This window comes from Sapajus apella, unplaced genomic scaffold (assembly GCF_009761245.1).
Source record: "Sapajus apella isolate SASKATOON/1434 unplaced genomic scaffold, GSC_monkey_1.0 scaffold12, whole genome shotgun sequence".
Classification (NCBI taxonomy): Eukaryota; Metazoa; Chordata; class Mammalia; order Primates; family Cebidae; genus Sapajus; species Sapajus apella.
In genome coordinates, this window is record NW_022436952.1 from 1,985,868 (window position 1) to 2,010,622 (window position 24,755).

A 24,755-nucleotide genomic window follows, 5' to 3' on the forward strand; every position below is an offset into this window, starting at 1 on the left:
CTCGTGATCCACCCGCCTCGGCCTCCCAAAGTGCTGGGATTACAGGCTTGAGCCACTGCGCCCGGCCTCAGATATTTTTTTTAAGAGACAGAGTGCAATGGTGCGATCGTGGCTCACCGTAGCCTTAAACTCCTGAGCGCAAGCCATCCTCCTTCCTCAGCCTCCTGAGTAGCTAGGACTGCAGGCACATACCACCATGCCTGGCTAATTATTTTATTTTTATCTTGTAGAGACAAAGTCACCTTGTGTTGCCTAGGCTGGTCTTGAACTCCTGGCCTCAAGTGATCCTCCTGCCCCAGCGTCTCAAAGTGCTGGGATGTTGTGGACTCCTTTAGAGCCTCTTGAAATAGAGCTAGTAAAGTGATTTTCTACCACTGTATCTGTGCTCATTTACATTGGGCAGATCACTTCTGCTTGACCTCATAGTTTCAGCCTGTGACATGAAGGGTCAACAGGTAGATTCGGAACCATCAGTTTAGGCTGAAGCCCATAGAATATGAAAGGTATTTTTAAAATTTATTTTTATAGTGTCTACAAATACAGGTGTTAAAGTGCCAGAGACGGAAGTATTGACAACAAGAACTTATCCAAAACTAGGCCAGGCACAGTGGCTCATGCTTGTAATCCCAGCACTTTGGGAGGCAAAGGTGCGAGAATCACTTAAAGCCAGGAGTCAGAGGCCGCAGTGAGTGCTATTCATGTCACTGCTCTCCAGCCTGAGCCACAGAACAAGACCCTGTTTCCAAAAGTAATCATCATCATCCAAAACCAAGATTGGCTCCTATTGGAAAGGTGGATATGGTTGTGATAGAATTTAGCAACACCAATACCTTGCTATTTCTGACTTTAGGATGTTAGGAGACTTTTTCAGTCCTTCCTGTTTAAATATGCACAGACATGTATTGCCATTATTCCCCTGCCCCTACTTCTCCCAAATTTGGATTGCTAGTGTTTGTGTAAGTTACTAGTGACAAATAGATTTTGCATTTCCCATTTCTTGTCATAGGGCCCTCTTTCAGTTCAATATGCTTTTCTTGGCACTCACTTTGGCTTTCTTTACAGCAGCAGCTGCTAATTAGTGACAACTTTTGAGCAAGCAGCTTGTCATTTTTGGCAGAGAGAGAGGACATCCATAGCAAGTCAAGACTATATTTTCATTTGCTAAATTTACTTTGCTGCATGGAAATACATCTTAGATAAAAAAAAATAGTCAAAGGTAGCTGTGTTTACTGAACTATCTTCCTGAGTTGGCATTCTGTCTTGTAGTTGAAGAACTCACAGAGATTAAAAAAAGGGAAAGAAAGAGGTTCAGTGTCTATCAGACTGACACCATTAGTCCTGAGTCATCCTTCTAACATTAATCGACATTCTGGGTACAGAACCTCATCATCTTGTTTTGGCACAATCGTAAATCTTTCTGGATTGTGGTTAGTGGCATACATGGTAACTGAAGGAGTGAATTTTTTTTTTTTTTTTGAGACGGAGTTTCGCTCTTGTTACCCAGGCTGGAGTGCAATGGCGCGATCTCGGCTCACCGCAACCTCCGCCTCTTGGGTTCAAGCAATTCTCCTGCCTCAGCCTCCCGAGTAGCTGGGACTACAGGCACGCGCCACCATACCCAGCTAATTTTTTGTATTTTTAGTAGACACGGGGTTTCACCATGTTGACCAGGACGGTCTCGATCTCCTGACCTCGTGATCCACCCGCCTCGGCCTCCCAAAGTGCTGGGATTATAGGCGTGAGCCACCACGCCCGGCCAGGAGTGAATTGTTGACAAATGTGCTTCTCATTTATACTCAGCTTCCTTCTTGAGATATAATTAAAAGAAAGGTTAGTTTGCTCAGAGAAGATGCTTTCTTTGGAATTTCAGCTCATCTTAGCATCATCATATTTCATGTAATTCTTCTCTTTGAAATTGCGGCAATGAAGTGTTAGCTCTATTTTACAAATTTGTCACGATGTTTATGAAGGTGGCACTACTTGCCCTTATGTTTACCTTGATTAGCACCAATGATGAGTCAAAACCTCTGTCATGGTTTCTATAAAGTGTGATTCAGTCCCATTATTCCTGTTATAAGGATTCAAGTTAACGACCTTCACAGTGTTAAAAATATCCTGACCTACCATCCATTTCCCCCAATTTAGGTTCTTTCTGTAACATGAAGGTCTACAAAAATTGTTTTTAATACACAATTACTGAATACCAACCATGTGTATCAAGTACTATATTAAGGAAATCAAAATGAATGAGAGAGACACGGTCCTCACTCTAGGATGGCTTACAGTCTATTAGTCGGGCAACAGATAACTCAGTTGCTTTTGTTCTTATGCCCAGAGTGTAGGGTGAATGCTAATTCTAGAGGAGGAAAACATCCCATCTTTTGAAAATAGGATGATTGGCCAGGCACAGCGGCTCACATCTATAATCCCAGCACTTTGGATGGCTGAGGCTGGCAGATCACGAGGTCAAGAGATCGAGACCATCCTGGCCAACCTCGTGAAACCCTGTCTCTACTAAAAAATACCTAAAAAATGTATATATTAGCTGAGGATGGTGGCACATGCCTGTAGCCCCAACTACTCAGGAGGCGGAGGCAGGAGAATAGCTTGAACCCGGGAGGTGGAGGTCCAAGATCGCACCACTTTACTGTAGCCTGAGCGACAGAGCAAGACTCTGTCTCCAAAAAAAAAAAAAAAAAAAAAAGGATTATAAAAATGAGACATTGGATACAAATACTGTATTGATTCTATTTCTAGCGAAGGTGTTAAAGATTGTGTGAGGCACCTTTCATGGGAGTATGGAACTGCCAGGTGTCCTTGTCCCAAATTTCCCCTAGACATATTACACAGCACTGTTAAATTCAGAAGTTGCCTTCTGTATCAGAGTGTCTGTTTCTTGATGGCATGGTTTGGAGAACCCAGATGATCTCCTAGCATTCGGCTCATATTTAATGCACATCAACAACAGTAACATAGTTATTTGTATATTTTCTTTTTAACATGTGTTAATTACAGTAGGAATTTATCATGTATACCTCATCTGTGACCCCATGCACAGTAGCATCAGGTAAGTTGATGTTGAGTTATTGGTATCATGTGAACAGGTATCCAGATGGCAGCTAACTTCAGTATCCTTTGTTATCCTGTCTTACACTTTGGAGTGTTTTGCAAGTTGTTTTCTCATTTGTATTAATAATATTGCCTCGTGTATGCAAAATGTTTTCTGCCATTAGAAAACCTGAGTTTCAGATGATATTGGTGATGGGTAATAATGTAACTAACGGAAACCCATTAAGGAATTATAATTAACAAAGTTAACAACTCAGCTTTTTTTTTGGGTGGGGGATGGAGTCTCGCTCTGTCGCCCAGTGCTGTGGCACGGTCTTAGCTCATGGCAACCTCCGCCTCCTGGGTTCAACCATTTCTCCTGCCTCAGCCTCCCGAGTAGCTGGGATTACAGGCATATGCCACCACACCCGGCTAATTTTTTTGTGTTTTTAGTAGAGACGGGGTTTCACCATATTGGCCAGGCTGGTCTTGAATGCCTGACCTTGTGATCTGCCCGTCTCAGCCTCCCAAAGTGCTGGAATTATAGGCGTGAGCCACTGCGCTCGGCCACAACTCAGCTTCTTATAAGAAATGTTGCGTTGCTAATTCTGACCACAAGTGGTCAGGATCTAGGTTTTGGCCTTATGGGAAAGTTACCCACCCCCAGGACAGTTCTCGTTATTCTCCTCCCACTGACTTCTACAATCTAAAGCTTTTGGCTAATTTCTGATCGACTTAAAAGAAGAAAGGTGAACCTTCACTCCCCAAATATGGCTTCCATTGGTTGTGTTTGAAGGTTTGTCTTCTTGGTGCTCTCTAGCCCTCAGGGAAGTGAGTTTTAAAGCCTTTTTTGGGGTTGTCAGATAATCTTTTTGTATCCGTTTGTGAGTTGCATTTTGTGATAATTCACTTTGTGGCTTGTATGATAAAGGAGTCTTAAACTGCAGGTATCACTGTCAGGAAAAACTCATCTGGCTAGGTGATGATTTTCAAATTTTTTTTTTTAGAGACGAGGTTTCACCATATTGGTCAGGCTGGTCTCAAACTCCTGACCTCAGGTGATCCACCCGCCTTGGCCTCCCAAAGTGCTGGGATTACAGGCGTGAGCCGCCGCGCCCGGCTAGCTGATGATTTTCAATAAGTAAAGCACTGTGGTTGATGGTCTGCGCCCTGAAGGTGGGCGAAACCCCTTGGATATTTATTACCACTATTGCTACTGCAATTGTGTTACTACTGCTGCTTGTACTTTCTTTTTCTCATTTCCCATGTTTGCTTCTTGGCTATTATCGAAGGTTTGGTGATGAAGTATAGGAAAGGCCTTGGAAATTAAGTAGTTTATTTTGTTTCCAACACAAAGCAGTTTCTAGTGTGGGTGTGTGGGTAGCTTAATTTAACATAACAAACTCAGACTTTTTTCCTTGAACTCCATACTGTCTTCATTTCAAACTAGGTATTCTCAGAGTGGGGTTAAAATACTCTCCATCATCAAAGCCCAAACTTTTTAGAACAAGAGCTTGTCTCACAAAAAGCCTGGTGTCTCTGTTGCCACCGCAACCTGAAACTAGAGTTAGAAACCACACAGAGCTGGCGTTCAGTAGGAACCCGTCACATTTTCTTGCAAGTTTTTTGTAGCTAGTTAAGCCGGGAACTGATCTGATTGAGAAAACTTTTAAAATCATCATTTTTCCTTCCTTCTCCTTCATTTTTATACTCAAAAGGGTCTAATTTTGCTCCTCTAGGAAGACGGAACGCATTGGCTTTCATGCAGTTTAACACCTTAATTATCCTGCTGAGCAGTCTAGGAAAAAAAAGGAAAAAAAAACCACTCTTAATTAAAAAGTCAGGCTTTGGCGCAGTGGCCCACACCTGTAATCCCAGCACTTTGGAAGGCTGAGGTGGGCGGAGCGCTTGAGCTCAGGAGTTCGAGACCAGCCTGGGCAACATAATTAAACTATGTTTCTACCAAAAATACAAAATATTAGCCAGGCGTAGTGGCACACATCTGTGGTCGCAGCCACTCAAGAGGCTGAGGCTAGAGCCTGGTAGGCGGAGGTTGCAGTGAGCTGACACTCGCACCACTGTACCCTAGCCTGGGGAACAGGGTAAGACCCTGTCTCAAAAAAAAAAATCTTATTTTCTGTCCTCTTCCCCTTTTTGTTGATTTGTTTTATAAAAGTCTTTTCTCCATGTCTAATCTAAGAAACATATGTTCATTGTATATATGCCTACTGGTTGTCAGCATTGAACCCTCCAGTGCCCTGGCATGTTGGACAATGACGGACTTAACTTTGAGAATAAAAAATTTCAAAATTTATTATTATTATTATTATTTATTTTTTTTTAAAGGCAATTTTTTTAAGTTTATTTGATATATTTGACGATCAGCGATTAGTTCTCATCCACGTTGACTGTCTGTAGATTTTTGAAAGTGGTAACGGGCATATAGGTAACCAAAGTATAGAGCTTATTTGGTGAATCTTCATCCTCATTACGTTTTCTGGACAACCGCACACGGATTCGGTATGGGACATTCCTTATTCCTTTGGCCCAGACAGCTTTGTTGAGCCTGGTATCAATGCGCACATCTGGAGTTCCCATCTCCTTCATAGCAAATTTCCGAATCTCTTTGAGTGCCCGAGGGGCACGCTTCTTGAAGCCCACTCCATGGATGTGCTTGTGAATGTTGATGGTGTATTCTCGGGTCACCACCTCGTTGATGGCAGAACGGCCCTTTTTCTTCTCGCCACCCTTCTTTGCAGGAGCCATTTTGCCGGGTCCGAGGTGGAAAAGAAGAGCGCGAGGAATTGTCCAAAAGTTATTATTTTTATATCAGTCCATTAGGGACCTTATCTGTTGTTGCATTTATTATCTCTAAAATACCATCTTATTTTTATTTTTATTTTTTTTGAGACGGAATCTCACTCTGTCATCCAGGCTGGAGTGCAGTGGCATGATTTGGCTCAGTGTAACCTCTGCCTCCCAGGTTCAAGCGATTGTCATGCCTCAGCCTCCTGAGTAGCTGGGATTACAGTCACATGCCACCTCAGCTGGCTAATTTTGATAGAGACGGGATTTCACCATGCTGGCCAGACTGGTCTCAAACTCCTGAACTCGAGTGATCCACCGGCCTTGGCCTCCCAAAGTGCTGGGATTACAGGCCTGAGCCACCGCACCCAGCCTACCATCTAATTTTTAGATGGAAACTTCTGGAGCATTGGTATAAAATCTAGATGGTTCCAGTCCTGCCCTTTTCCTCATGTTTAATCTCACCTTCCTAACATTTCCACCACTGTTTAAAAAGTGTAGCTCCATATGATCTTACTGCCTTTCATTCAGTCAAGCGAGACACTGACATTGCTTAGATTCTGGGTCTCACGTTTGCTTTGTTTTTCTAAGGAGCTTTACTGGAAACTAAATGCTATTGCATACTAGCTGCAGAAGCAGGAGGGGAAGTTGGCAAGAATTCGCTGCTTTCTGTTTGGTCTGTCTGAGGCAGCTGACCTTTTGGAAGGAAATCGCTGCTCTTTGCTTCTTCCGGTAACAGTGGCTCCGTGAAAGACTTGTACACAGAAGGGGTTTGCCGTTATCCTGGCTCATGCCTTGCAGCATAAGCCGTTAGTTAAGGGTCGGGAGCCTTTCAGGGCATCTGTTGTGTGTTGTAGGGACATGCATTCACATTCCATGCTAAATTGTATGTAGATATCCTAGTAGAGGTATAGTGAGAGACAGTCTGTTACCAGAAAAAGTAGTTTGCTTTAGCAAAAATAACAACATTTTATTGCAGAGTCCCACTGTGAGTGCTGTGTAAAATGTGGACAGTTATTTTGTGCACAATTTTAATTCATCTTAACGTGCAATGTCCTGGTAATGGTATTGTTTTTTATACCTCGATAGCTGTTCTTTTTTTTTCCTAGCAGGACAAACATTTTGATTTGATAAGACATGAGCTCTCATTTAAATGTCATTTCTTCTCAGAATTAGCATAAGGTGTTTTTGTTTTTTTGAAACAGTTTCACTCTTGTTGCCCAGGCTGGAGTGCAATGGCGTGATCTCAGCTCACCGCAACCTCTGCCTCCCAGGTTCAAGCAATTCTCCTGCCTCAGCCTCTGGAGTAGCTGGGACTGCAGGCGTGTGCCACCACTCCCAGCTAATCTTTGTATTTTTAGTAGAGATGGGGTTTCACCATGTTGACCAGGGTGATCTCGATCTCTTGACCTCGTGATCTGCCCGCCTCAGCCTCCCAAAGTGCTGGGATTATAGGGGTGAGCCACCGTGCCTGGCTTCTTGTTTTTTTTTTAAGGATAAGATCTCAGCCTCACTCTGTCACCCAGGCTGGAGTGCAGCAGCATGATCATGGCTTACGGCAGCCTTGAACTCCTGGGCTTAAGCAATCCTCCTGCCTGTCTCCTGAGTAGCTAGAACTGCAGGCATGCCCCACCACACCGGGCTAATTTTTAAATTTTTTGTAGAGATGGAGTTTCCCTATGTTTCCTAGGCTTGTCTCAAACTCCTGGCCTGATCAATCTTCCCATCTTGGCCTCCAGAGTGCTGGGTTTACAGGCATGAGTGACTGTGTCTGGCCCAGAATTAGCTGTTCCTTCTTTTTTTTCACACTTTTTTTTTTCTTTTAGAGACAGTGTCTGGCTCTCTTGTCCATCTGGCATGCAGTGGCGCAATCATAGCTCACTGCAGCTGCTAACTCCTGGGCTCAAGTGATTCTCCCGCCTCATCCTCCCAAGTAACTAAGACTACAGGTGTGTGCCACCACACACTACTACTTTTTGTTTTGCTTTCTTTGTAAAGACAGAGCCTTGATATATTGCCCAGGCTAGTCTGGAACCCCTAAACTCAGGTGATCCTCCTTCCTGCCTCAGCCTCCCAAAGTGCTAGGATTAAGAGGTGTGAGCCACTACACCTGGCCAAGATTTAGCTTCTTAACAAACCTGCTACTTGTTGGATCCACTTTTTCTGCAGAACTTGTTTTACTTAAACATAGGTAGTAGGACTCCCCACACTTTGGGATTATTTTCAGAAAGCTGTAGGTGGGTTTCATATCACTCAGTAAGCAAACAAGGGAACTAACTAGCTGATGAGACATTTCTCTCTTAAAAGAGGAGATTTCAGTTTTCTGTTGTTTTAACTAAAACATATGAAGTTCAATTTTTATTTTGTTATTTGAAGTGACTTATATTCAAGTTATGTCTAAGTAAAAATGAAACAGATTTTAATTCCTGGCAAATTAAAGGAACACAGCTGCCTGGAAAATGGGGCAAAAGGCCATATTCTGCATTTAGTTTGGGCTCGGTGGATAGGGGTGTGCTTTTCTAAGGTATTATTGGTCTCTTCCCTAGATTTACTGTTGATGGCAGAGATCATTGGGTGGAGGTTTGTGTTGATGTACATAGAAGACATAGAGAGCAGTAGAGGGAGAAATATCTCAGGGCCTCCTTGGCGAGATTGCCCTGCAGTGCCTCTGTTCTTGGAAACTGCTCTGATCTGTTTCACCTTCTTGAGGTAGTGAAGAATCCAGGGGGAATACAAACTCTGCATTGGTTTTAGATATAGGTTCTTGGCACAGAATAAACTGGTATCAACAAAACAGGAAGATTCCCCGCCCCCCTGCCCTGCCCCCAGCAGTTCTGTTGGCCTTTGAGTAGGAGCGAAGTTAGGAACCAACAGCTCAGGTTTCCTGTGATCTGCTCTGTCATGATAGCTTTCTAGAGGCCTTGCATTGTTAGGCTTGAACTGTCTAGGGCCTTCACATAAGCCAACTGTGTTCGGGCATGTGATTAGAGGTAAGAGATGTGTTTGTTTCTTTGTTTGTGTTTAGTGATGGGGTCTCGCTTTGTGCCCTAGGCTTGAGCACAGTGGCGTGATCATAGCTCACTGCAGCCTTGACCTCCTGGGAGTGCTCCCAGCCCAGCCTCCTGAGTAGCTTAGACTGCAGGTGTGAGTCACCATGCCCAGCTAGAACGTGTACTATTTTAAAGAAATTCTAGTACCATTGGGAGTGGCTTTCTGTGTATTTCATTCTATTTGCAGTTGGTACCAGTTTGCTTAGTCATACCAAAGATGAAAGAGAGCCACAAATATATATAAACAGATGTCAGAATTACAAATTAATCTGTTATTAACAGTCTTAAATCACTACTTGAGCTATCCAGGTAAGACAGTGTCATAACCTGGATATTATCATGTTAGGAAATATTTCTTCCTATGTTTTCATGTCTCTTTAAACTTGGTTCCATGGCCGGGCGCGGTGGCTCAAGTCTGTAATCCCAGCACTTTGGGAGGCCGAGGCGGGTGGATCAGGAGGTCAACAGATCGAGACCATCCTCGTCAACATGGTGAAACCCCGTCTCTACTAAAACAACAAAAAATTAGCTGGGCATGGTGGCGCGTGCCTGTAATCCCAGCTACTCAGGAGGCTGAGGCAGGAGAATTGCCTGAACCCAGGAGGCGGAGGTTGCGGTGAGCCGAGATCGCGCCATTGCACTCCAGCCTGGGTAACAAGAGCGAAACTCTGTCTCAAAAAAACAAAAAAAACCAAAAAAACAAAAAAAAAAAAACTTGGTTCCTGTGGGATAGTCAATAGTATCAATTCCCCATTGATTATTAAATTTATATTTCAAGCTTTACATCTTAAACACAATTTAATCAAAAACTTTTAAAAAATTGTACCCGAAATCTCCTTCACCTAAATGTAACTACTGTTTACGCTTCTCTTTGACGTTTTTCTATTTGTCCTCTTGCATACGTGTTGTATATACTTTTCATTTCACATGCTTTTATTTCTACTATAAAAAGAATCTGTCTATGGGTCAGATGGGATGGCTCACACCTGTAATCCCAGCAGTTTCGGAGGTCTTGGCGTGTGGTTCACTTGAGGCCAAGAGTTGAAGACCAGCCTGGCCAACATGGTGAAACCCCATCTCTACTAAAAATACAAAAATTAGGTCCAGGCATGGTGGCTCACACCTGTAATCCCAGCACTTTGGGATTAGGCTGAGGTGGGCAGATCACCTGAGCTAAGGAGTTCAAGACCAGCCTGGCCAACATGGTGAAACCCCCATCTCTACTAAAAATACAAAAAATTAGTTGGGCATGGTGGTGGGCACCTGTAATCTCAGCTACTCAGGAGGCTGAAGCAGGAGAATCACTTGAACCCAGGAGGCAGAGATTGCAGTGAGCCAAGATCACGCCATTGCACTCCAGCCTGGGCAACAAGAGTGAAACTCCGTCTCAAAAGAAAAAAAAATTAGCTGGGCATTGGTGGCAGGTGCCTATGGTCCCAGCTACTCAAGAGGCTGGGACAAGAGAATTGCTTGAACCCAAGAGGTAGGGGTTGCAGTGAGCCAAGATCATGTCAAGACTCTGTCTCAATAAAATAAATAAATAAAATAAAGTAAATATTTAAAAATGTGTCTACATGGTTTGTATATTTCAACATAGCTTTTATATGTCATTTAACGGGTTGCACCATATCCCATTAGGTTAACACTTTATAGTCTTATCATCCCTCTGTTTTGGACATTTTGGTTATTCCTGGTTTCTCTGATGGTATACGTCCCTGGGAGTTGGCCTAAATCAAGGTGCTCTTCAAAGAAAATTTTGCTAGGTAGAAACTAAATACTGTAATTCTCAATGGTAAGAGGAAGGCTGTGAACTTTAATGAGGAAAATATTGGTAATGTGTAGATTTATTAATAAATTGCCTGTTTTGTTCATTTTTAACTTTCAAACAAGAGGAAAGGGATTATAATTCATTTAAGTAGTACAGAAACAGGGTATTGTAGTAGCTGAGAAGTTTTTTCCTTGAAAGATTTGAATTGTCCAAGAGACACATTCGAAGATGAGTCGATCTAGAATTACAATACAGATATAATCCTTCATTAGAAATTCTGAGGCTGGCAGGTGCAGTGGCTCACACTTGTCATCCCAGCACTTTGGGAGGCTGAGGTAAATGGATCACTTGAGCTCAGGAGTTCATAACAGCCTGGGTAACATAGCAAGACTCCATCTCTAAAAAAAAAAAAAAATTAGCTGGGCGTGGTGGCCCATGCCTGTGGTCCCAGCTACTTAGGAGGCTGAGGGAGGAGGATCACCTGAACCCAGGAGGTCAAGGCTGCAGTGAGCTGTGATCGTGCCTCTGCACTCCAGCCTGAATGACAGAGTGAGACCCTGTCTCAAAAAAAAGAAAAAGAAATTCTGAGGCTAACATAGGACTACATGGCAGCTTCAAATCATTTCTTATTTTTCCATAATGAAGATGGTCATTATTTATGAGCTACAGCAAATGCTTTTAGTCATCTGGAATGTGATACTGATGTAGCTTCTTCCCAAAGCGGTGGCTGAAGTTGCTGGCCAGATTTGGACATGAAGATAATGATAACACGTGTATGTTGTGGGCCTTGGTGGTGTGAGAGAGCCAGACTTGCATGCTGGTGGCCTACCAGCTGCAGCACAGCATCTAAGAAGTCCAGTTTTTGTTTTTTTCTTCTTTTGAGACAGGGTTTCACTCTTTTTGCCCAGGCTGGAGTGCAAAGGTACAATCTCGGCTCACTGCAACCTCCCCCTTTCAGGTTCAAGCAAGTCTCCTGCCTCAGCCTTCCAGTAGCGGGGATTACAGGTGTGCGCCACCATGCCAGGCTAATTTTTTGTATTTTTAGTAGAGACGGGGTTTCTCCATGTTGGTCAGGCTGGTCTTGAACTCCCAACCTCAGATGATCCACCCACCTCAGCCTCCCAGAGTGCTGGGATTACAGGCGTGCGCCACTGCGCCTGGCCGAGAAGTCCAGATTTTTATTTACCACCAGGGACAGTTTCAAAGTGAGAGTCTCTGCTCTCATTGCTGTGTTTTTCTTTTCTGGAATTTTTGCCCTTAATTTTGATTTTGAAAAACATGTAACTGACTGAAAAGTGGAAAGAATAGAACAGTGAGTACTCTTAGATACTTCACCTGGGTTGAACCAGTGTTCACAGCTGTTAGATTTACTTTCCCACACTCCCCACCATGGTCACTCTTCCTTTCTCCTTCCAAAGTAAGTTGCAGACGTCTCGACCATTTACCCTCAAATACTTGATGGCGTATCTACTCTGAGCCAGGGCATTCTCCTACACAACCTCAATGCCATTGTCACTCTCAAATTTAGCAGTGATAAAGTACTATCTAATATACAGTGGCCTTTAGAGCTGTAGGCTTTTTGTTTTGTTTTGAGACAGAGTCTCACTCAGTTGCCTAGCTTAGAGGGCAAGTGGTACAATCTTGGCTCACTGCAACCTCTGCCTCCCGGCTTCAAGAGATTCTTATGCCTCAGCCTCCTGAGTAGCTGCAACTACAGGTGTGTGCCACCACGCCCCACTGATTTTTGTATCTTTAGTAGAGACAGGGTTTCACCATGTTGGCCAGGCTGGTCTTGAACTCTTGACCTCAAGTGATCCTCCCACCTCGACCTCCCAAAGTGTGGGATTACAGGCCTGAACCACCGCACCTAGCTGTGTTTTTGTCTTTGAATTACGCTGTTGGTGGTTGTGTCTCTTCAGTCTCCTTTAACTTAGAACAGTTCCACCTGTTTTGGGTGGGGGTGGGATCATTGATGAGAGCCTCACAATTTGGATTTTTCTGGTTGTTTCTTCATGATTTAGTTTGTGTATTCTTTTCAGCAAATCATATCTGGAGGCACATAATGTCAGTTTACCCCATGGTTGGAGATGTTTGATCACTCAATTAAGGTATTGTCCACCAGATTTATCCACAGAAATGTACCTTTTCCCCTTTCTGAGTAATAAGTAATGTGTGAATAGTACTTTGAGACTAAATGTCACTCCCCAACAACTGTCACCTGGTGGTTTTAGCAGCTGTGATGATCCTTGTCTGAGTCTACTGTCTTTATTTTTGAGATTGTGCATTTTTCGCCAAGACCTTATATCCTATATTTTAGATGAGAGTTTTAAATATGTAGTAACCTGCTGACTGAAACTTGATTTTTATATTTACAAGTAGGTCCCTTCTCTACCTTCTCCTTTCTTCCCTCCCCTACGTTTTCCCCTCCTCCATTCACTGTTCTTCCCATTGTAATATGCAGTGATTTGGCTGTGACATAAAGATTTATGACTGATTGTCTTCCCAGAATATTATCATCTTTATGTTGCCTGGGTACATTTTTCCTTGTTTCTTTGTGAGCCAAATGCTTTTATTCTTTCTATTCTTTTCCCATCTATTTAATATGATTTTTAAAAAAGAGAATTGCCTTCCAGATTGCATATAAAGTAGTATTTACCAAAAAAAAAAAAAAAAAAAAAAAAAAGAGCAGATGGCTCTGGTATTGACCTACTTCTACATGTGATAGCCTTCTTACTTGATATTCGTCCAATTTTAATATGAACAAAGTCTTAATCCTTTATTATTTTTTTCTTTCCCTCAAAATCCCTATACTTGGTCGGGCGCAGTGGCTCATGCTTTTAATTCCAACACTTTGGGAGGCTGAGGCAGGTGGATCGCTTGAGGTCAGGAGTTCAAGACCAGCCTGGCCAACATGGTGAAACCCCGTCTCTACTAAAAATACAAAAATTAAAAAATATATATATACAAAAATTAGCCAGACACAGTGGCATATGCCTGTCATCCCAGCTACACAGGAGAATCATCTCCAGCTGAGGCAGGAGAATTACTTGAACCCAGAGGTAGAGGTTGCAGTGAGCTGAGATGGTGCCACTGTACTCCAGCCTGGGTGACAGAGCAAGACTGTCTCAAAAAAAAAAAAATCCCTATACTAGGTGACCACCACCACTTAATATATTTAATAATGTTGGTATCAACAGTAAAGCAGTAAACATAACCAGGGAACTTGCCGTCCATATTCTGTCCAGAGTCTTTAGTCATTCATTGGAGCTGATAGGTTTGACAGTCTTGAACCCTGGCTCCTTGCCTTATACTTTTCAGATCAGAAGCAATGTGTATACATCATCTTTTTCATCTGTCACCCAGCCCTAGCCTTTGCCAAAATCAGCGCCCCTCAGTATTAGGTTTCTTATTTTAATTTTTTATTCTTTGCTCTCTTTAAATTATGAAATATAACAAACAGGCAGAAAAGTACCTAGAAAATGACAAGCCACCTTAAGTCCTCAACACGCCTGTAACCTTGTCCAAATAAGTGCAGGTTCTCGGTAGGTCCAGACCAGGTAGCACCCCTCAGTAGTATGGGACCGACCCTGAGCAAGCGTTTCACCTCTTTGTCTTTTTAAAAATAGCTTTACTGAGATATAATCATATACTATAAAATTCACCCTTCGAAGTATATTCTCCGAGTTACACAATTATCACCACTATCTAATTCCAGACCATTCTCATCATCCCCTCAAAAACCCACACCCTTTAACAATCACTCCCCATTTCTCCCTCCCCTCAGCCCTTAGCAACCAGCAATCTTTGTTCTGTCTCTATGGATTTGCCTATTCCGGACATTTAATAAAAATGGAATTTACGGTATGTTCCCTTGCATGCCTGTCTTTCACTTTGCATAATGATTTTAAGGTTCATCCACATCGTAGCATGTGTCTGCACTCCATTCCTTTTTAACGTCTGTATAATATTCCATTATATTCATTATATTTATCCATTCCTATCCATATCTGTTTATGCTTTCGTGGACGTTTGAGTTGTTTCCACTTTGGGGCAACTATGAGGTGATTATGAATAATGCTGCTGTGAACATTTGTGTACCCATTTTGTGTGTGTGTATGTGTGTATGTGTGTGTGTGTGTGTGTGTGTGTGTGTGTGTGTGTTTGAGAAACAGAGTCTTCTTGCTCTGTCGCCAGGCTACAGTGCAGCGGCGTGATCTCGGCTCACTGCAACTTCTGCCTCCCAGGATCAAGCAATTCTCCTGCCTCAGCTCCCCAAGTAGCTGGGATTACAGGCGTGCACCAACACACCCAACTAAATTTTGTATTTTTACTGACATGGGGTTTCAACATGTCAGCCAGTATGGTCTCAATCTCTTGACCTTGTGATCTGCCTCAGCCTCCCCAGTAGCTGGGATTACAGATGCGCGCCACCATGCCCGGTTAATTTTTGTATTTTTAGTAGAGACAGGGTTTCACCATGTTGGTCAGGCTGGTCTTGAACTCCTGTGACCTTACGATCCTCCCGCCTCAGCCTCTCAAAGTGATGGGATTACAGGCGTGAGCCACTGTGCCCAGCCGGAATACCATCTTTTAAAAGGACCAGGCTCACACCTGTAATCCTAACACTTTGGAGGAGGCTGACTTGGGAGGATCACTTGAGGCCAGAAGTTTGAGACCAGCCTGGGCAATATAGTAAGAACTTGTCTCTACAAAAAAAAAATTTTTTTTTTTTTTGAGACAGAGTTTTTTGCTCTTGTTGCCCAGGCTGGAGTGCAATGGAGCAATCTCACTCACTGCAACCTCTGCCTCCTGGGTTCAAGGGATACTCCTGCCTCAGCCTCCCGAGTAGCTGGGGCTACAGGTGTGTACCATCACACCCAGCTAATTTTTGTATTTTTAGTAGAGACGTGGTTTTATTACCATATTGGCCAGGCTGGTCTTGGACTTCTGACCTCAGGTGATCTGCCCCCCTTGGCCTCCCAAAGTGCTGGGATTACAAGCATGAGCCACCTTGCTTGGCCAAAAAATTTTATTTAATTAGCCAGGTGTGAAGGCATGTGCGCATAGTCCCACCTACTTAGGTGGCTGAGGTAGGAGTATCCCTCAAGCCCAGGAGTTTGATGCTGCAGTGAGCCATGATTGCACCACTGCACTCCAGCCAGAGTGATAGAGTAAGACGCTGTCTGGGATGGATAGATGGATGGATGTATGGATGTAAAAGTTTATACTGGAGGATATTGGTTAAGAATGATAATGAGCTATTTGTGGAGGATTGATTTTGGAAAGTTTGTTAAATTGAGTTAAAATTAGAGATGGGGAGAAAGAAGCCAGTTTTGTAAGTTTAAGGTAACAGTAAGAACAGTAGCAAGTACTTACAGAGCACATGCTCTTAGCCAGACTTTTTTTTTTTTTTTTTAATAGAGACAGGGTTTCTCTATGTTGGTCAGGCTGGTCTCGAACTCCCGATGTCAGGTGATCCGCCCACCTCGGCCTCCCAAAGTGCTGGGATTACAGGCTTGATCCACCATGACCGGCCCAGACATTGTTTTAAGTATGTACGTAAAACTAATTCATTCTTACAGCAGCCCTCTGAGGGTCATAAGTATTATTATTCCCATTGTACAAATTAGAAAACTGAGGCACAGAGAGGCTGAAGGGGCTAAGTCGTTGGCAGACCGTATTTAGGTGAGTTCAGCATTATCTCTAAAAGTTTAACCCCAGGTTAGAGACTTTTGCCTTGGGGTGGGGAGGATATGATAGAGAATCAGATTTATATAATGCTTTAAATTATACACATGAATCCAGCAGACCAAATCTGTACATACATATTAAAACCCTACTCCCACCTCAAGCTAGAATTCATTCGCTCAGTTGGTAAATACACAGTGGGTACCTTCTAATGTCAGACACTGCTTCCCTCCACCACAGTTTAGCAATGGCAACACCTTGGCCACAGTGTTCCAGAAGTGGTCAGAGAGAGTAAGGCTTTTTTTTGGTTACAGTTTATATTTTACTTTTAGAAAGAAAAAGCATCTGAGAAAAGATATTTCTGAGACAAAATTATTCCAAATCCCACTTATATCATTTATGTGGTGGACATTCATTTTTATGGTTTTCTGTAAGCCTGTAACATTATGAACTATTAGACTTTGAAACTTTTTTTTTTTTTTTTTGAGACAGAGTTTCAATCTTGTTACCCAGGCTGGAGTGCAATGGCGCGATCTTGGCTCACCGCAACCTCCGCCTCCTAGGTTCAGGCAATTCTCCTGCCTCAGCCTCCTGAGTAGCTGGGATTACAGGCACGCACCACCATGCCCAGCTAATTTTTTGTATTTTTGGTAGAGACGGGGTTTCACCATGTTGACCAGGATGGTCTCGATCTCTTGACCTCGTGATCCACCCGCCTTGGCCTCCCAAAGTGCTGGGATTACAGGCTTGAGCCACCGCGCCCAGCCTAGGCTTTGAAACTTTTATTAACAAGTGCCTGAGGGCCCCACTGCTTTATTTGGCTCTCCAAGCCCATGGATATGTCCAGATATGTAAGGTTGAGGTAGGTGCTTTATGCCTTCAGAAAGTACAGTCTTCTGTGTCCAAGGCTGTTTTAGGTTGTTCTGAAATGCTTGTGAACTCAGAGTGCAGCTGAACCGAGCTCAAATAGTTCTCATGTTTGGCCTAAAAATAAAATTGTGAATCCATTTCCCAGTCTTTAGAGAATCCCCTGTGATGATTTACCAAAGAACAAACCACTTCCCTTGTCTGAGCATCACGCACTGAAATTGGAGCTGCCCGTAAATCAGCAGAAGAGGGTGGGTGCTGGGGACAGAGGTCCAGTCCTCTCAGATGCAGAGTAGAGTTCAATGGCTGGATGAATGCCATTTGGAAGAAAGAATGCCAGTTAGATGAATGCCTCTTAGATCAGGCATGAACATAGCCTGATAATGGGATGAAGAGTTCTGACATCCATGAAGAAAAGCACTACTTAGTGGCCGGGCACAGTGGCTCACGCCTGTAATCCCAGGACTTTGGGAGGCCAAGGCAGGTGGATCACGAGGTCAAAATATCGAGACCATCCTGGCCAAGATGGTGAAACCCCATCTCTACTAAAAAATGCAAAAATTAGCTGGGCGTGGTGATGCACGCCTGTAGTCCCAGCTACTCAGGAGGCTGAGGCAGGAGAATTGCTTGAACCCAGGAGGCGGAGGTTGCAATGAGCCGAGATTGTGCCACTGCACTCCAGTCTGGTGACAAAGTGAGACTCCGTCTCAAAACAAACAAACAAACAAAAAACCACTACATAGCTTCTAAGTGTTATTTATATAACTGGGGAAATGGTTGGTTTTTTTCTAAATGGGTATTTAGAATTTTATAATGATTATCTCAGTAAGTCATCTCATATTTCACATGTAGATAGTTTTCAGTTTAACAGTAAAATAAAAACGACTCTGTACTAGTTAGTGTACATTTTTTTTCTTTTTCTTTTTGAGCTGGAGTTTTGCTCTTGTGGCCCAGGCTGGAGTGCAGTGGTGCAATCTTGGCTGGCTGCAGCCTCCACCTCCTGGGTTCTAGCAATTCTCCTGCCTCAGCCTCCTGAGTAGCTGAAATTACAGGCACACGCCACCACAGCCAGTTAATTTCTGTATTTTAGTAGAGATGGGGTTTCGTCATGTTGGCCAGGCTGGTCTTGAACTCCTGACCTTAGGTCATCTCCCCGCCTCGGCCTCCCAAAGTGCTGGGATTACAGGCGTGAGCCACTGTGCCTGGCCTAGTTAGTGTACTTTTATTTATTTTTATTTTTTTATTTTTTTTTTGAGACGGAGTTTCACTCATGTTACCCAGGCTGGAGTGCAATGGCGCGATCTCGGCTCACCGCAACCTCCACCTCCTGGGTTCAGGCAATTCTCCTGCCTCAGCCTCCCGAGTAGCTGGGACTACAGGCACGCACCACCACGCCCAGCTAATTTTTGTATTTTTAGTAGAGACGGGGTTTCACCATGTTGACCAGGATGGTCTCTATCTCTTGACCTCGTGATCCACCCGCCTCGGCCTCCCAAAGTGCTGGGATTACAGGCTTGAGCCACCGCGCCCGGCCTAGTGTACTTTTATTTTACACTTTTTTTTTTTTTGAGACAGAGTCTTGCTGTGTTGCCCAGGCTGGAGCGCAGTGGGGCAGTCTAGGCTCACTGCAACCTCTACCTCTCGGGTTCAAGCAATTCTCCTGCCTCAGCCTCCCGAGTACCTGGGACTGCAGGCGCGTGCCACCACACCAGGCTAATTTTTAAAATATTTTTAGTAGAGATGAGGTTTTACTGTGTTGGCCAGGCTAGTCTCAAACCCCTGACCTCATGATCTACCCGCCTCAGCCTCCCAAAGTGCTGGGATTACAGGCATGAGCCACCGCACCCAGCTATTATATACTTCTGAATAGCAGTGAGCAGAATCTACTCTCTAGCTCTATCAAAGCACTTATGTGTAGTGAAACTACATTGTATTTATTAAAATAAGGTGATTGCCACCTGAAATTTACCAGCTATTATCCTTCAAATGGCATGCTATTTTAGAAAATAATTATTATGACATGTTCATAACTAGAATCATAAAAATATTCTGGCAGATTCTAAGAGGTCAGCATTCTACTCTTTGATGAAAACTAAGAAATAATCTAAAATTTAAGGCAAAGTAATGTGACTGACATTTTTATAATACCCCTACATGCATGGTATATCACTACAGTATTTCTTTCTTAAAACAGTAATAGGCTCCTAAATATCCTTGACCAGCAGGGCATGTTCAATAGTGGCTCACGCATGTAATGCCAGCACTTTGGGAGGCCAAGACAGGCAGATCACCTGAGGTTGGGAGTTTGAGACCAGCCTGACCAACGTGGTGGAAACCCCATCTCTACTAAAAAAATACCAAATTAGCTGTGCGTGGTGGTACATGCCGGTAATTCCAGCTACTCAGGAGGCTGAGACAGGAGAATCACTTGAACCCGGGAGGCAAAGGTTGTGGTGAGCCGAGATTACACCATTGTACTCCAGCCTGGACTACGAGAGCGAAACTTCGTCTCAAAAAAAAAAATTTGTTTATGTATTTATTTGCTCCACAAGTATTTTTTGGCCACTTCCCATGGGCCAGCTACCATTCTAGACACTGGGGACAGTGTTGTGAATAAAATGTGCTTCTTTCACTTACCACCCTTAGAGTGTAGTAGTGACCACAGAAACAAAAACTAAATGAGAAATTGCAAGCTGTGGCATATGTTATGAAGGAACAGATAGACCATAGTCAACAGAGAATCATCCTAATTATAAAATCATAACTGATCATTGGCTGGGCGTGGTGGCTCACACCTGTAATCCCAGCACTTTGGGAGGTTGAGGCAGGTGGATTTCCTGAGGTCAGGAGTTAAAAACCAGCCTAACCAACTTGGTGAAACCCCATCTCTACTAAAAATACCAAAAAAAATTAGCTGGTTGTGGTGGTGGGGGCCTGTAATCCCAGCTACTCGGGAGTCTGGAGCAGGAGAATTGCTTGAACCTGGAAGGCGGAGGTTGCTGTGAGCTGAGATTGTGTCACTGTACCCTAGCCTGGGCGACAGAGCAAGACTCTGTCTCAAAAAAAAAAAATTATAATTGATCATTTTAATGGGAATCTGTTCCATTTTCATACCTTGATATTTCATACTGACATACAGTTCTATTATAATTTTGAAAAGAGCCGATAGTAGGTCAAATTGTGTATATACATTTATTTATGCAACAAATAAATTATGATGTTTGTGTGCCAGGTACTGTAGACCCAAGAGAGGGCACAGTGAACAAAACAAAGTCATTGTGTTCATGGTGATTTCACCCTAGTGGGAAGTCAGTAAGCAAATATATGATCAATGTCAGGAATTAATAAATGACAAGAAAAACAAAGCAGATTAAGAGGATAGAGAGTGACCAGAATGCTGTTTTATTTGAGTGGGCTGGGAAGGAGTCTCCGAGCAGATAAAAGTTTCCATAGCTTTCCTTCTTTTGTCTCTTGAGTCAGTTCAGCTAATGAATGCAGATGCAAGAGAATTTTTGTATCTGTTGGCATCACTCACATATTCATTGAGAGCTATGATGATGTCCTACTTCTTAGGAAGATTTACTACTTAGGAAGATTAACACCTGAATTCTTCTCTTCATTCTTTTATCGCTCTTCCATGTACCTAAGTGCCTAAGCACCTTCATCCATCCATCCCTTATATATATATATTTTTTTTTTCTTGAGTCAAAGTCTGGCTCTGTCACCCAGGCTGGAGTGCAGTGGCACAATCTCAGCTCACTGCCACCTTTGCCTCCCAGGTTCAACCAATTCTCTTGCCTCAGCCTTTCGAGTAGCTGGGACAATAGGTGCATGCCACCACACCCAGCTAATTTTTTTTTTTTTTTTTTTTTTGTATTTTTAGTAGAGGCAGGGTTTCGCCATGTTGGTCAGGCTGATCCTGAACTCCTGACTTCAGGTGATCCACCCACCTCAGCCTCTCAAGCTGCCTGGATTACAAGTATGAGCCACTGTGCCTGGTCATCCATCCCTCATCTTTCATCCAAAAATCATGATTTGGTATCTGTTCTGGTTTTCCAAAATCTTGTGATATGATTTACTTGATTAAAAAATATATTGTGCAGTAAAAGATCTTCCAGTGTTTGATTATAAAGTGGAATTGCTTCTGGAGAGAACTGTTATATCCAAGTGTTTTGGTGAACTCACAAGCCACTGAAATTTGATGTCTTGGGTGATCTTACAGTGATCCCAGCCTTAATGCCTAAAAGCCCTAAATAAAATTGTACACTTCTCAAGTGTTCTATAGCATTGCACAAGTCTAAAATAGGTAACTGGCACCTCCCTACACCTCATTGTTGGCTAACTGACTTGTCCCATAAATAGCTCAGTGTTACGTGATCAGACAACTACAACTAACAGAAGAGATTTTTGTTTCCTGACACACTTGTCCAGTCTCTGGTAGTAAACAAAATCCAAGTCCAAGTCACTGGCCCCTAACTGTAACCCAGTTCTTAGGGAAGAATTGTGCAAATCAGTAGCCAAATCCGGTGGGATGGAATTCAAGATAACCCTGCCTTATACCAAACTCTACATTATGGAAAATAGTGTTTGAGCAAGATTCATTATCAGTCCTTACAGTTACATGAAGTCTCTTCCCAGTCCACCCAAATGTTTCTGCCCTAATCTGGTTAATCCCAAAGAGCGTCTGCAGTTAAAAATTGTCAGGTGAGTTTGAGGGGGCATCATGGTAGTTTTATAAAGCTGTTTTTTTTTTTTTTTTTTTAAATCAAGAGCATGTTAAAAACAGAAACTACCAGCTATCAGAGCATAATGGTTCCTATTTCTCTTAGTTGGAATGTATTGTTTTTGTGTCAGAAATATTTGTAAATGCTGTAATATAACAGAACATTGCTTCATAAATTCCTTAGCTGTAACTAAGAAGGTAAACCTTGGGGCATTTCTCCAGATATATCTGGGCTCTTCGTGTGCAAAGCACTGCTGCTTAGGTAACTAGTGGTAATGCATCGGGCTCAATCCATGCTTTAGATATTTTTACTTTTCTTTTACTGGGCTTTTTCAAAATGGTGTATGTTTGTTGTATTTCTGAAGTCAAAATACCAAATCTAAAACAAGTGATTTTTTTTAAAAAAATCTCTTGACTGGGCACAATGGCTCACACCTGTCGTCCCGGTACTTTGGGAGGCTGAAGTGGATCACCTGAGATCAGGAGTTCCAGACCAGCCTGGCCAACATGGTGAAACCCCATCTTTACTAAAAATACAAAAATTAGCTGGGCCTGGTGGCAGGCACCTGTGATCCCAGCTACTTGGGAGGCTGAGGCAGTAGAATCGCTTAAACCTGGGAGGCAGAGGTTGCAGTGAGCTGAGATCGTGTCACTGCGCTCCAGCCAGGGTGACAGAGCAAGACTGTCTCAAAAAACAAGCAAACAAACAAAAAACTCTCTGCTAATTATTTATTGCTGTTGAAATGCTGCTTACCATAGCTGACAATTTTGAACAAAAGTAAAGAATATATCTACAATATCAAAGTTAGTAATTCTTTCCCTAATGCTCCTTTTGTAGTTTTGCTTATAAGAACTTAGTACAGTTCATAGTCAGAGCTTCATAAACCCAGTTGTGTATCTTTCCTTGGCCAGCCAAGTGTCTACATTTCAAAAACATTTTAAAGTTAAAATTCAGTTCAAGAGTACTGTCTTCAGTCTACCAAAAGGGCTAAAAACATTTACTTTGGCTTGGCATGGTGGCTCACACCTGTAATCCCAGCACTTTGGGAGGCCGAGGTGGGAAGATCACTTAAGGTCAGGAGTTCGGGACCAGCCTAGCCAACACAGCGAAACCCCGTCTCTACTAAAAATACAAAAATTAGCCGGGTGTGGTAGTGTGTGCCTGTAATCCCAGCTACTCAGCAAGCTGAGGCAGGAGAATCGCTTGAACCTAGGAGGCGGAGGTTGTAATGAGCCAAGATGGTGCCACTGCACTCCAGCCTGGGTGGCAGAGTGAGACTGTCTCAAAAATAATATTAATAATAATGACAAAATGAAAACATTTACTTTTATTAACGATGTGAATATTTACTCTGGTGGATGTAAGAGGAAAATAAAGAAAAAACACCCAAAGCACTGATTGTTTGTTCAACAGACTGTAAAGCATGGCTGTGTGGATACAAGCTCAGCAGCTCCAAGGAGAAGCCCTTCATCAGATGCAAGCGTTGTATGGCCAGCATTTTCCCATTGAGGTGCGGCATTATTTATCCCAGTGGATTGAAAGCCAAGCATGGTAGGTGAACAAGGATGTTTGCATCATATTTTGTGAAACACAAGACTATTGGAGTTGGGTTAGAAAGATGTCATGATGGCAACTTTCAAAGTATTTAAACATTTTTAAATGTGATCCATGAAAAGGTATTTTTTTTTTTTTTGAGACGGAGTTTCGCTTTTTGTTACCCAGGCTGGAGTGCAATGGCGCGATCTTGGCTTACCGCAACCTCCGCCTCCTGGGTTCAAGCAATTCTCCTGCCTCAACCTCCTGAGTAGCTGGACTACAGGCATGCACCACTATGCCCAGCTAATTTTTGTATTTTTAGTAGAGAGGGGGTTTCACCATGTTAACCAGGATGGTCTCGATCTCTTGACCTCAAGATCCACCCGTCTCGGCCTCCCAAAGTGCTGGGATTATAGGCGTGAGCCACCGTGCCCAGCTGAAAAGGTATTTTTAAAAGTTTTTCTTGGTGGGGGCTGTAAAAAAAAAAAAAAAGGAAAAAAAATTTTTTTTTCTTGTTATAGCTGAAAGGTATTTAAGCCCATCTTAGATTGAGGGAGATGGAATAACTCTTGGGATTTTTTAAAACAGGATTTGTTCCCTTTAATAGTAAACACTGGCTAAATGCATTAGACTATTACTGCTAATAAAGAGCAGCCAACAGGTATGTTTCGAGTGCCCATAGGGTGCTTAGCAGTGTCCTAAGTAGTAGAATTTGTATTAAAAAAATTAACGCCCTACTTTGTGCTGTAATCCCAACACTTTGGGAGCCCAGGAGTTCAAGGACAGCCTGGGCAACATAGCAAAACCCCGTCTCTGCACAAAACACAAAAATTAGCCAGGTGTGGTGGTGTGCTTGTACAGTCCCAGCTACTCGGGAGACTGAGGTGGGAGGGTTGCTTGATCCTGGGAGGCAGAGATTGCTGTAACCCATGATCACATCACTGCACTCCAGCCTGAGTAATAGAGCAAGACCCTGTCTGAAAACAAATAAACAAAATTAAAGCCCTCATCTCCAGATAATTCAGTGTTTCACTAGATGTGGTGGCACGCACCTGTAATTCCGGTTACTCAGGATGCTGAGGTGGGAGGATTGCTTGACTCCAGCAGTCTGAGGCCAGCCTAGGCAACATAGCGAGATCCTATATCAAAAAAAAAAAATATTTAATGTTTAATGGGGCAGGTAGGGTGGGAATATGCACATAATTTAATTATAATTTATTTCTTATCGTTTATTTTACTAAATGTAAATTATTTTACATTTCTTAATAA

General features: G+C 42.9%; 1 protein-coding gene and 1 pseudogene across 6 annotated transcripts in view; one reads left to right on the top strand and one right to left on the bottom strand.

Annotated features, from left to right (window-relative positions):
* The window catches only part of LOC116552776 (signal transducer and activator of transcription 5B), an 81,892-nt gene that overhangs the window by 25,108 nt on the left and 32,029 nt on the right, over positions 1–24,755 (top strand). For 3 of the 5 annotated variants that reach the window (XM_032279624.1, XM_032279626.1, XM_032279627.1), the window contains one exon: positions 23,364–23,501. In XM_032279624.1, coding sequence (XP_032135515.1) covers positions 23,374–23,501 — 128 coding nt within the window. In that variant the 5' untranslated portion in view covers positions 23,364–23,373. Of the gene's footprint in view, positions 1–4,113; positions 4,225–23,363; positions 23,502–24,755 lie in introns of those variants that run through there. The other 2 variants (XM_032279625.1, XM_032279628.1) reach the window with 2 other exon arrangements.
* Positions 5,395–5,855, bottom strand: LOC116552777 (annotated as a pseudogene). The gene has a single exon (XR_004269520.1). The product of XR_004269520.1 is annotated as a 60S ribosomal protein L31 pseudogene (transcript).